General features: G+C 37.6%; 1 protein-coding gene across 1 annotated transcript; it reads right to left on the reverse strand.

The window, feature by feature from the left end:
- Positions 1-1,856: 1,856 nt before the first annotated feature.
- LOC148113663 (vomeronasal type-2 receptor 26-like) lies at positions 1,857-13,609 on the reverse strand. Its single transcript, XM_087893253.1, has 6 exons — positions 13,329-13,609; positions 8,069-8,360; positions 6,803-7,666; positions 6,232-6,459; positions 4,915-5,041; positions 1,857-3,146 (listed from the first exon to the last, which is right to left on the reverse strand). Exons 1-6 carry the CDS (start codon positions 13,607-13,609, stop codon positions 2,248-2,250), a joined length of 2,691 nt encoding a protein of 896 aa, XP_087749379.1. The 3' UTR covers positions 1,857-2,247.
- Between the last annotated feature and the right edge of the window lie 359 nt (positions 13,610-13,968).

The raw sequence follows: 13,968 nt of genomic DNA on the forward strand, positions 1-13,968 counted from the left end.
AGAAAATTTGGGGGAACTGGGAAAGATTATAAAAGGTGGGGGAAACACCTTTTACAATGGGTTGCCATAAGGTTTTATACAAGGATGTTCCTTAAATTACCTTAAATTTCAATTCATAAAAGTGATAAACTATGTGGGACACCAGGCCACCAATTAGGAGATCATCAGCTCTACCTGGGACTGTTGTGGAGGTTAATAAAATCAATGAACCGTGAATCTTTGTCTCTATAAATTTCTACTTTAACAAATGAGCCTTTAAATCATTTAACAGTAAATGATTTTTTATTTACATAATAAAAACATAACAATATCTATGCAATTAATAAACGGCAGTTAGTTACTCAGATTAATTATCCTGTCAGCTATATATCTATATCTATACTCTCTAAGCTATGTTATCTATGACTATTCTTCCTCAGAAGAAATATTATTATAAACCACCAGAACTGCTCTTCTAACAGACTTCCAAACTGCTCACAGTTGTTTGACGGAAGATCCTAGAAGAGTTAAGACCTAAGACCTAAGACCAAATAGCTAAGATGAGTGAAGATCGAAGAGCAAAGAGTTTCTGACAAGAATCTCCTTTTATACTGCTAACTATGACAGTTAGGGTAGGACCCTGGAGATTCAAACCTATTAGCTGCCCTCTGATTGGCTTATGTATCTGTCCATTCCAAAATCCATTAATAGGCACAGCTATAGAGAAATTAATTTTCTCTAACAGGGACTCTACATGGGGCTGTCCTTTAAAAGTATCTATAAGTTCCAATTGTTTCCAAATCAGCCACCCATATGGTTTTGTGCAGACTCAGTTGTGTCACCTTTCCTGTGGTAGTTGTATTGGCTGACAATTTGCTTCTGGGTACAATTCAAGGTGCTTGTTGTCACCTTTAAACATTGCTTGGAACCGGGTTATTTGAAGAACTGTCTCCTCCTGATCACGTCCATGTGATCCAGTGGAGGCAGGGGGCAGGGATAGTTGTGTGTCCTCTCTCTTAAGTCAGGACATCTGGTGGGACACAGAAGAAGTGTCTACTTTGTGATGGCTCCCTCCCTCTGGAACATCATCCATGCTGAGATTAGATTGGTCCCTCTTTTTTAAAGCCCTGAGCACCTGGTTTTGTCAATAGGCCTGTGGAACTCAGAAGGGGTTGGAACCTATAAAGTGGCTCAACCAATTGATTGCTATCCCCAGCGGTGTGTTTTTATTCCTTGTATATTTTTTAAGCAGCTCAGAGACACTGATAGTGAGTGTGGGACCATATAAATTCTCTTAAATAGATAGATAAAAAAGAACTTGCTACAATATATGTCATAAGGTGTTATTCAAGGATGTTCCTTAAATTTTAATTTCTAAAACTGGTAAACTATTTGGGACATCATGCCACCACTTATGAGAACATGGGAAGCATTACTTGCAGAGTAACTAGTTTCTATCTGAATTAGGGTTGCACTTTCATTATAATTTCGGCTACTTGTCCTGTCCATAGAATCAATCAGTCTGTCTGCCTGTCCATCCATCCATCCATCCATCCATCCATCCATCCATCCATCTCTCTACCTTGCTTTATCTATTTCTCTCCCTCCACCCCTCCTTTATGTATATCTGGATATCTAGCTACTTAGCTATTTAGCTATCTATTTATAATAAATTATAATAAAACATAACATTAAACATACTCTTTGTGGTGTGGAAATGACATCCTTTTGTGCAGCTCACTATACTTTTACAAACTGGGTGGAATTTAGTTAATGATGTCATCGTACATTTTACATCTTTCAATCCCTTTCACCTGCCATAGCAGGTTTGTTTCATTTTATTACTTTATTTCATTTCATTTCATATTAGTACATCATTTCATTTCATTTATTATTTTATTTTTTTACAATATATCCCACTTTATTATCTTACAAACTACGAAAGGCAGCAAACATATCCAATATACCATCTCCCTTATTTTTTCCACATAGCAGCAACCCTGTGAGAAACGGTGTTTGGTCCAAAGTTATCCAGCTGGCTTTCATGGCCAAGGCACAGCTTGAATTCATGGCTCCTTGGTTTCTACCACAGTTCCTTACCCTCTAGACCACACTAAAATCCCATTAAATCTAGAAATTATAGAGAAACCTCAATGAAAAAAAGAGGATGGATTGCAAAGGCACCAAATATCAAGTTCTTTCCCTGAAATTGCATACAAACCACCTTTGATCTTTTAATTAGGGGAGCCAGAAAGAACACATAATGTACTAATTTCTTTTTGTGAGTTGCTCTCTGTGGTTTAGCTCAGGTCGCAAAACAATGATGTAGCATTTTGGCAAAAATATGCATCCCAGTAAAGCAGTACTGGAGGACAAGATGGAGAAGACCTCCACAACTACCATGGCTTTTCCTTTGGTGCTCAGATAGGCTGGAAAGAAGGAGATCCACACACTGCAAAAGGCCAACATGCTGAAGGTGATGAACTTGGCTTCGTTAAAGCTGCCGGGTAATTTACGGGCAAGGAAAGCCACAATAAAGCTGGCGATGGCCAAGATTCCCATGTATCCTAAGACACAGTAGAAAAAGAAAGCTGACCCCTCATTGCATTGTAAAATCATTTCTTGGAGCTCTGAATGCATGTCCAACTCAGGGAATGGGGGATATGTGAACAACCAAAGACTACAAATCATTGCCTGGAATAGAGAACATGAGAGGACAATAGAAAAGGCCAATCTTTTCCCTACCCACTTCCTCATCTGAGAACCAGGTTTAGTGGCCATGAAAGCCACAACCACGGTGATAGTTTTAGCCAGAACACTAGAAATGGCCACTGAGAAAGTGATGCCAAAAGTTGGTTGTCGGAGAAGGCAGGTCATCTTGCCAGATTGGCTGAGGAACAACAAAGAGGAGAGAAAACAGAGCTGAAGAGAGACAAGCAGAGTGTAGGTGAGGGACCGGTTGTTGGCTTTGACAATGGGAGTATCCCTGTGCTTAATAAAAATTCCAAGTACCCAAGATGTCAAGAAGAAGAAACAAAGAGCTACTGAGGCCAAACCAATTCCTAATGTTTCTTCAAAGCTTAGAAAGACCAGCAATTTCAGAATACATCCATTCTTTTCTTTATTGGGATAATGATCTTCTGAACATTCCAAACAGTCATCCATATCTGGAAGGAAAATCAAGGAATTTATCATCTGGGTATCCTATAATATTCAAATTACTTTCTGAATGGGTGAGAGTTGTTATTCATTTGAGTTCTTTCCACCGTTTACTAGATGGATCATATTTCTATGAAAATTCAGTTTTTCCTCAAATGGAAAATTTGAGGACTGGCTTAAAACGAAGCAGAAATGGAAGGAATATTATTCTTTGAAATGCAACCCTTTGTATCATTTTAAATTTTATTGCAATGTAGGCCATTTGGACTTTCGCCATTTTTTCTCAAACATGGAAAAGAAAACCGTAAAGATATATGCAAGTCTCTAGTAACAGAGTGTATTGACCTGAACAACAGATTGTGAGTCACAGCTATAAAAATGAATATTCACTAATAACTAAAAGTATTAGTTATTTGCATACTAAGGTGTGCAAATTACACTTTGCTTATTAAAGTAAAATAAAAAAAACTTATTTATTCAGTATATGGTGATGTTACCTTAGCCAGGAGCCTATAATGCTTATACACACTAGTACTTGGCTGCCCTAAGATTGCTAGCTCTGTTTGTCTATGAAGATTCTCAGTCACCCAGGTCTGACTTTGGTTGTCCCACAGATGCTTTTTCAAGAGGCAACTTGACTTTCTTGTTTTTTCTTTGAATATCTTTTGCTTCTCCTCCAAGAAGCTTCTTTAGCTCTGACTGGATGGTGGGGAATGGAAGGATTTATATTCCTTGCAGACAACTGATCATTAAAAAGCAACTTTGGGAGAACCATGACCTGGATGAATGAGAACCTCTATTGACATTTAGCTATGCACTTTGGGATGAATACCCTTCAAATGGGGTGGAAGTATGAATGGATTTCCAGGAAAAAGATTGCAGAGTACAGGAACCATTTGTGCTTCAGTTTGAGAAGCAGACAACACAGACTCATCCCCAACAGCCTGTGTCTGTCTTCCACAGTGAAGGGACACAGGGCAAAAAGGAACAAAGCTGCACAAAGCACAGCTCCACAACACAGTCCTTTCAGCAGTTTCAAGAAGGCTCCATATCATTTGCACTACTCAGGTGCAAATGACCTGCTCCCAAGTTGCATAGGCAGGGGGATGGGGAATCAACCCTTGCAGCTGCATTGAGGAATTTGCATAAGAAAACACATCCTAGCTGGCCAAAGTCAAGGTCATCTCCACAGAAACCAGTAATGGCTGGAGGGAATGACTTTCATGACCCGCAAAATTGCTTCGTTGGGGAATGTGACTTATGACACACCTTGGGAGGAGGGGGAAACAGAGTCAGAGGCAAGGTACGAATTGAGTGACGTCAGATCTTCACTTGGTTCATGCCAACATGGTGCTTCTAATAAACAACTGGATTTTTCTTGAAACTTGATTTGAGGCTCCTGCTTTTATGAGGGCATCGGTCAGAACCCTGACAGCAGCATCATACAGGCCCTGTCTCTACACTAAAGCTGCCTCACAAATGAACATCACAAATGGGAAATGCAGTGCCAGCAGGATTCTAACTGTCCACATGAAGTGCCAGCTCATCTCCCCACCGAAATGGTACCTATTCATCTATTTGCATATAACATACTTTCGAACTGATAGATTGCCAGAAGCTGAGATGAGTAACGGAAGCTCACCACCCCACACCGTGCTGGGACTCAAACCGTTAGAGCTTAATGACTTTCTCTAGCATCATTAAGCTATTGAACCACTGCTCCTCTTTGTTTGCTTAAATCAACCTAATGAAAACTTCCTGGAATATCTAACCTACCCTTTTGATTTGAAATCTTCCCTTCTGGACATGGAATACAGTCATAGCAACAGAATTGTTTTCCTTCAATCTCCTTCTTCCAGTATCCAGGAAAGCAATGGTCATTACAAAGAGAAATTGGAAGTACCTGGTGATAAACATAAAAGATTCTTGCAAAGGGAGGTTTTAAGAAAAAAACATTTATTAATCCTGCAGGATCTAATCTGGAACAGTCACCGGGACCAAAGGTGGACCAGTGACTGACTTAAAGTAGATTCTTCAACATTATTCTGGGACACCTTCATTCGTGAGTTATTAATTATCACCTTTTATTGGGGTAAAAAATTCTTTACTTCTCCAAAGGGCTAGTGAATATTATCTAGCTGGATTTATATTATGCATTAAAATTTGTTGAAATTACAGTGATGAGGAAAACGGCCTCTTTGAAAAAGGCAAGTTGAGTAAATAAATATGAGGGATTAAAATTTTACGGAAATAAGGCAACGTCCATAATTTGAAAGGTAATTGCAACCAAAAAGAAAATCTGACTTTTACATTGCAAAATCATTTTGTCCATTCGATTAGTGATTGATCATGGGCCATATTTGTTTCTAGTATGCCATTTTTTCTTACAAACATAGAAATTAGATTGTGGAAAAATGGTCGGCACCTTCTATCATCTATGGTGGACCTGTCCAGAGACCAAAAGGTTCTGGTCAAAAATTCGATATTGGCTTTGTGAAATAACGGGACAGGAGATAGTTCTATCTCCAGAAATCTTCCTTCTGGGTATAATCGGAGACGGCTTCAATAACAACAAAACTCAACTCATAATCCAGATTACAACTGCGGCTAGACTAGCTTTTGCGAAACACTGGAAAAATAAATCCATACCCTCAGAAGAAATACTAATAAACAAAATCCTAGAGTGCGCAGAAATGGCAAAATTGACGAGTGAGATAAATAGTGAGGAGAAATCTAAATACTATGAAGTATGGGGAAATTGGTATAATTGGTTGAAGAACAAGACAAAAACATGATTTTAGGATATGATTTGTTAAGTACTCAAAATATGAGCTATATTGCATAGAATATTGAACAGCTAAGGATGAAGTTTATTTAACGTATGATTCCGTAAATTGTACAAACACTGTACCTCTGAAGGAAATAGAGATTGTATATTTTCTTTTATAATGGAAAAATTTAATAAAGTATATTAAAAAAAAGAAAAAAAAGAAAAGAAATTAGATTTCTAAAGAGGCTTTGCTCAATATGGTTTAAGAGCCCCTATTTGGGATCATAATAGCCCAAGATAAAGTCCATGAAATGAGTCCATGCCTGATTAAAAGCTGGGTGCCAGACAATCAAATCTTCATCAATCAATAATTCTTTGCCTGTTGGAGAACTCGGATCAATTCTTCCAACTCTAACTCTTTGAAAAGACCGATTTGGAAATGTGATGAGGTTGATGATATCAAATCCACCCATTACTTCCCCTTTTTCATTCAGGGAAACTTTCTCTCCAGCTGAATTGTTAAAAGAAATGCCATGTAGAAATGGATGGAGCTATGTAAAAGAGAATAAAAAAACGAGAGTTGGATGGATAATATAGGTAGTCCTCTAGTTGCAACAGCTTGTTTAGTGACAAATTGCAAACACACTGAAAAATGTGACTTATGTTCAGTTTTCAAATTTATGAGCTTTGCCACATTTTGACAAGCAAAGTCAAGGCGGAAGCCAGGTTCCCATTACAACTCTATTACTTAACAATACAATAGTTTCTTGATGTTCATACCTAACTGGATTTCATAAGGAAAAAATATTAAGACTTTCTTCTATAGCTTCAAGTGGTAATTCTAGATGAAATTGCTCATTGAAATAAAAGAAGTGTCCAATGCAGAGAGAATACCTGCCAAGGCTGCAGAGGTGGGAGGTCAGTTTTTTTATGCATCGTAGTTTTTTTCTTATTGAACCCTGACATGAGTAGAGCCTGCAAAGCATGAGCCACAGAATAAACAGCATTGTAGACACTGTAGCTTTGGCCAGTCATTTCCATTTCAAACAAAGGCCCAGGAAGATCCTCCAGTTTCTTTTCCAATGGGCACTGCCTATTGGACATTTCTTGTAATTCTGATTTTGAGAATGAACAATCAAATGATTGTTCCCAAACATCTTGTAGAAACCCATCTCTGTTGTCTGAATGAGGTTTGATGGTCTGAAGAAACTCTTTGAAACCTACATCTGCTCGTGAATGAACAGTGAAGGAAATAGCCCCATGGAACATCTGGAGATCCCAACTGATTTGAAAGCTGGACAGCACAAAATCAATCTGTGCAGTCATGATCCACACCTTTCTAAGTAATGCAGTTTCCTTGTTTTCAGGATCTGCTAGAAACATGATAGCCCTGAGCCACATAATTGTCCCTGATTCTCCATAGACGAGAAATGTGGTGGTGTTGCTATTCCTCAAATTAGTGGAAATACTTAAGGCTACGTGATCAAGTTCTCCAATGTTTTCTATGTGGATTAGTTGTGGAAGCCTTTGTATGAACGATGAACAGATTCCATTTTGTGAAAGTATGGGCTGTATTTTCTGTAAGAAACGTTCTCCGTTGTTGTTATCCATAGTAAAAATCCCAATCCATGTCCATCTGAAATGATGAAGCAGTTGAATAATTCCAATGTATTGATGGTCCTCTTTTGGGACCATGAAATAAAGTGAAGAGTGTTTGCTAGTCTGAAACTCCTCTTGGGCTAATGAGCCATATGTCAGCTAAAATAAAGCAGAATAATACTCTGTTGAGTCATTAGCTCAAATCCGATCTTTCTGGATCTAGTTTTCCTGTAAAATATATCCAAAGAAGGAATTTTTCCTCTATTTCTTTTGAAATATTAATATAGAACGGAATTTCTAGGAATTATTTCAAAAACATTATAATAGTTCATTTGTTTGAACAAGATGAGAGTGTGCTAAATTCAAATCTATGGAATGGAATGGAATGACTCTAGATACTCACTTCTATGATTGGCATTGTAGCTTCATAAAAGAGTGCTACTCTCGTATTATACTTTAAGGTCTGTAGAATGTCTCAATACAAATCTAATATCTGATTTTCAGTAATTATGCCATAAGAACAAAGTATAGACTTTTTCTGCTCATCTGCTCTATGCTGACCTGTGGAATCTTGTAAAAACCTTCAACTTCAGCTATATTAGATGATGTATCAGAACCTAATCCTCCAATGATGGCCATCAGATTCTTCTGTTTATCACATTTGTAGTTAGGGACAAATTCCTGGGATTTGAAAAGGAGGTCCAGAGTGGTGCGATAGGTCATCCTTGGATTCAGGTAACTGTCATAGATGTGGAACCCAAGAGTGACGTTAGGTAAGATCTGGGCGTCTTCATTGATGTCCCTCACAGCAAAGGCCAAGGCAAGGATGTGTTGGTAGAATTTGGTTATTACACTGCAAATAGATTAAGTACACCTTTTCATCATCATCATCATCATCATCATCATCATCGTCATCGTCATCGTCATCGTCATCGTCATCATCATTTGCAAATTATTTTAGTATGGTACTGTTTGTAACTGGAAAACATATTTCTGACTGATGTATTAAACAATTTTGTAATCAGTCCAAATGTATCTTGCATACATTTTTTTCCCTTTATACTTTTCTAGAAAGTTACTCATCATCAGGCATACAATATTAATGTCTGTAGTTTTAACTTCAGCCTTCAGTTTAACCTAGAATGCTGTGGCTTGTTTTCTCTGTTGATTTAGTTTTCTAGGAACATTACTGAGTTAGAAAGAATTATAGATGAAGGGTGAGATTCTCTCTAACCCCATGCATCTTCTTCATCTGAATCTTTTCAGTTCTGAAGGAATATTCTATGATTTCTCATAATTCTAAGTTCTCCCAGAGACAAAATCTAAGGTGTGTGTCCACTTTGGCTGCAAGAGAAATATTAAAACACATTTACTCTTCTCCTATCATTCCTCACCTGTTCAGCAAAATAGAATGCCAATAATTTAACTAACTTCCAATATTTATGTCTATGGAGATTCTCAGTCATCCTGGTCATAGTTGACCCAAAAGTGCTTTTCCAAAAGGCAAATGGACTTTCTTATTTTTTTTTCCTTTGAAAATATTTTGCTTTTCATTCAAGAAGCTTCCAGAATTGAGCCAGAACTGAGACAGAACAAGAAGCATTTTGGAGAAAACATTTTCAAAGAAAAAAACAATAATGTCCAGTTGCTTTTTGGAAAACAACCTTTATTTTTGTGTTGCGAAATGTGGCAGAGCTGATTTTTTTTAGCAATTTTTTTTTGACAATTTCCTCACATTCAAATATGCTTTACTTACAAGAATGTTGTTAATGAAACAAACACAAATGAAGTTCCCTATTCTCTCACCACTAGAAAACTTTCAAAACACAAAGAATTCTTACATTTACATGATAAACTCTACATTTCCTACACAAACAGCCATATAAATGATTCTTTGCTATGTGTGTCTAAGGTCAGATGATACAAAGGAAAACATTTACACTGGTGAATCATAAAGGTTGAGAAAAGGATGTTGCTTGAATAGAGTTTGACAGAAATGGTAAATCAAGTGAGACATCATCCCACCGATGACGAGGTCACCAGGTTGATACCACTCATGTGGAACAGGGAAAGCATCACTTGCAGGACAGCTCAGAGTAACTGCTTCATGCATCCGGAACACCAGGAGGATCAATTTTATGATTTTCTGCATATGGAGAAAATGTCTGAGTCTATCTTCAAGGAGAACTTCTGGCAGATAAACAGAAGGAAGAGAACTTTGTGGAAATGAATCTCACAGAGTCAGCATGACCACTTCCTTCCTCCATGCTGCTCCTGAAATATTTATGTGGATCCTTTCTCACTCTCTATTCCCTTCTGTGCAGAAGGTTTGATATTGTGGCCTGCTAGAATAATAGAATGATTGCAGTCATTCATAAGGGACATAATTGCCATTGAACCATTGGCAACATGGCAATGTTTTCTTTATATGTCTGATCAACAACTTTCCTTCTTCGGAGTGACATCATAAGTGACTGATGCTTAACCTGTTTTGAAAATGGTGGAGAAATAGAAGTTGGAAGTTGGAAGCTACAACATTGCCCTAATTCTAGAAATCAGGACAAATGTTTAATATTAATTAATGGATCAGGAATCCATTCCCTGCAAAATGTTGGATGAAATGGTCAAACATCAACTATCTGGTACAGATTAGCAGGTCTTGATTTGAAAATCCTTTGGAAAACAGATAAAAGTAAAAGTTAAATAGAAGAGAATTCACCACCACCACACCTGGAACTCATACTTGTTCTGCTCTAGGACCTATACATTGGGTCTTTTTATCTGTTTTTCTATATTTTCATCATCTTTCCATCTTGCTATCTTTAATTTTAGGGTTCCAATGGTATCATTTATGGAAATTCCAGGCATCCTACACTGGCAGGGAAAAAAGTGAAATATTCTTTTTTTATATATATAAAATAATCTGTATTAAATATTTACAATAAAATTAACTCACAATAATGATTGGAAAGCAATATGAGAAGTGAAATATAGAAACACATAAACACAGAACTAAAACGAAACAACAAACATGACTAACCGAGAGTTAAGCTCACTCTCCAATTAATATTAACTAATATCATCCTAGCCAAACATTTCAATGCAATCAAGTTCTTTTTACTGTCTACAAAACAATTGGCCTCTTTTTATCAAAATTATAAAGAGTTATAAAGCCTAGTACATATCTAGTTAATCTAATTAGACGATCTTATCACCCTTCTCCTAGGTTTAACCTTCTTTTGAGCCAGACAAAGCATCTGTCCCAACTTCTATTATATACTGAATCTTTCTTGTCTTTTAAGATATACGTTAGCCTGTCCATCTCAGCACATCGGAGAATCTTGTTTATTATCAGATGGTCAGGGGGCGTATCTGCATCTTTCCGCAGTTGAGCAAATGCCATTCTCATCGCTGTTGAGACATGGACAAATATATACCAATCCTTCTTGTCAATGTAGTCCAGTCTTATTCTGAGTAAGTAGAGATCTGGGTGAAGGGGAAAGCTCACACCTGTTATTTCCAGCAGCCACAGCTGTATTTTCCCCCAATAGCGTCTAGCTGATGGACAAATCCACCACTGATGGAAGAAAGTACCCTTGGCCGACCCACATTTCCAACATCTATCAGAAGATCCTGGGAACATCTTAGTGATTCTGGCGGTGGGGAGATACCAACGGTAGATCATTTTATAAAAGTTTTCTTTGAACGGCGAAGAAAGGGTCAGTTTCATAGTTTTGTTCCATACATTTTGCCATGCATCAAGCTGAATTGTTGTTCCAATATTTCTCCCCCAGGCAATCATCGTGTCCTTTACAATGTCCTCCGCCATAAAATTGGACAGAAGAAGATTGTAAACGTTGGAAATAAATTTCCTTCAGCCACCTAGGAGAAGCTTGTCAAAAGTTTGTAAATGAAGGGAAATACCCTGTTCCTGTTTATCCCTAGCGAATGTAGTTTGAATTTTCACATAGGACCACCAGTCTATGTCTAATCCTCTAGTTTGGAGATCGGCTCTAGGTCTAAGTCTCCCGACTTCATCCAACAAGTCACCATAAACCCAGTTCCTCTTTATATTGTGCACAGTTGGAAAGGTCACTGCCTCTAATGGAGACACCCACTTAGGAATCTGTGTGTAAACTTGCTTCTTCACCATTTCCCAAACCCTTAATAAAATTCCTCTAATATAATGATTAGTAAAATGCTTGGATTGTTTGTCTTTCTGAGACCACAAGAAGAAATGCCATCCCCGCTGCAAATCATATCCTTCAATTGCTAAAATGTGCTTTCTTGAGAGGATCACCCAATCTTTTATCCAAACCAGGGATGAAGCTTGGTAATAAAGCTCCCACATAGGGAGCCCCAAGCCACCCCTTGTTTTGTGCTCTTGCAGCATTTTTTTTTTATATGGGGTTTTTTTACTCTGCCAAATAAATTTACTTAGAATTTGGTCTAATTTTCTAAAAAAAAATTATCCAATCTTGCAGGAGCCGTTTGGAATAAAAAGATCCATTTCAGTAAAACATGGGCTTTTATCGCGGCAATTCTACCCAAAAATGAGATCTGAATATGCCGCCATCTCTCCACTTCATTTGCTGTGTCTATTAATAATTTGGAATAATTGAGCTCTTTGATAGAAGAACATCTATTTGTAAACCAAATACCTAAATATTTAAGTTTTTTGACACAATTAATCCCCATAATACTTGGATCTGTTCCTTTTGGGCACCTGACAAATTTTTTGTTAACATTTTGGTTTTATCCTTATTGATTTTTAATCCCGCTACCTCCCCGTATTCATCTAATTTAGTAAGTAATTTTGGTCTCGTAATAAGGGGATCTTCTAATATGAAAACCAAATCGTCGGCGAATTTGGAGTTTGTATTCTTCCCCTTTAACTTTTAAGCTCTTAATTTCCGAATCCTGCCTGATCGTCTTAAGAAGTGGTTCAAGTGTTAAAATAAAAAGCAGTGGTGAAAGAGGGCATCCTTGTCTGGTACCTTTATAAATCTGTATCTCATCTGATAGTGATCCATTAAACAGTAGCCTTGCCGACTGTTTAGAATAGATGGCTTGAACTGCCTGTCAACTTGCAAAGCTTTTAAGTTGGGATGAGCAGGAGGGAGGGAGAACTGAAGTGAATTCCATACATTCTTCTGACCTCAATCAGAAGGAGGGTGTTAAGTTTCACAGCCAGCCAAAGTGGGTAATTGGAGAATGTGATTTATGACATGGCCAGAGAGGAGGGGAGAGACAGGGTCATAAGGGAATGTAAATCTACATCGGATCAGTCCTAACTGCATCCCAGTATTGCCGGAATGTTGCTCCTAATAAATGACTATATTTCCTTTGAAGTTTGGATCATGGCTCATGAATTAATTAGGGCATCTTTCAGAAACTTGACACTGCCCTTGTAAATTGAGGCCCAAAACCCATCACTTCCAATTGTTATATTATAAAATTCCAGTTGACTCTGTCAAGAGCCTTTTGGGCATCCAGAAAAATCATTACCATTGGTTTATCAGGGTGTGTCTCATAGTATTCTAAGGTGTTCAATACTACCCTTACATTATCTCTTAGGTGCCTATGAGGCAGGAAACCATTCTGGTCTTGGTGGATAAATCGGGACAGGAACACCCAGAGTCTCTCAACTAGTATTGTCGCAAAAATCTTGTAAAAAACATTCAGGAGCGAGATTGGCCTATAGTTCTGGATCAGAGTTTTATCTGTATCGGGTTTCGGGATTAGGGAAATGTAGGCTTCCATCCAGGACCGGGGTATCTTAGAGTGTAATAAAACCTCATTAAATAGATCTTTAATGTACAAACTAAATGAGTCAAAGACTCCTTTATAAAATTCACTAGGAATCCCATCCGGTCCCAGAGTTTTGCCATTGGCTTGTTTCTTGATAGCTACTGCTATTTCCCCAACTGTAATTTCTGCATTTAAAATTTCTTTACAGTAATCCGGAATCATCTCCAATTGTAGATTCTGGAGATAACTTTTGAGTTTATCTTCCTGATGGATTTCTTGGCTATATAAGGAGGTATAAAAATCTTGGGCCACCTTTGCTTTTTGCTCTGTAGTACCTATCAAATTTCCCATAGAGTCCTGTAAAAATTCAATCTTTCTAGATTCTGCCTCTTTTCTTAATCTATATGACAACCATCAGCCCGGCTTATTAGCAAATTGGTTTTGTCAACATTTCCGAGTTTTATTTGCCAAATCATTTTGATCTAGGATAGATAACTCATGCCTAATCAAATCAATTTTCTCCTTAATCAAATTATTATGCAGATCTAAACGCAGCTCTCCTTCAGTTTTCTCCAATTAAGCCATTAACTCAATCCATTTGGCTTTCTCCTTTCTCCATTTGATAGCTGTATATTTTATTACCAATCCCCTAACTACTGCTTTGACAGTATCCCAAAGGCAAGAAGTATCTTCTCTCTTGTTTTCGGTAA

Source organism: Pantherophis guttatus, chromosome 4, assembly GCF_059756535.1.
Source record: "Pantherophis guttatus breed Tessera chromosome 4, ASM5975653v1, whole genome shotgun sequence".
NCBI lineage: Eukaryota > Metazoa > Chordata > Lepidosauria > Squamata > Colubridae > Pantherophis > Pantherophis guttatus.

What these genes read in the sequence shown, in the direction of transcription:
- LOC148113663 (XM_087893253.1), bottom strand. Translation starts at nt 13,609, where the DNA reads ATGGGAAATTTGATAGGTACTACAGAGCAAAAAGCAAAGGTGGCCCAA. An exon ending in GTCTTTGACTCATTTAGTTT is followed by an intron (nt 8,361 to 13,328) that starts GTACATTAAAGA and finishes ATCTATTTGCAG; the next exon opens with TGTAATAACCAAATTCTACC. An exon ending in GTTTTTACAAGATTCCACAG is followed by an intron (nt 7,667 to 8,068) that starts GTCAGCATAGAG and finishes GCTTTATTTTAG; the next exon opens with CTGACATATGGCTCATTAGC.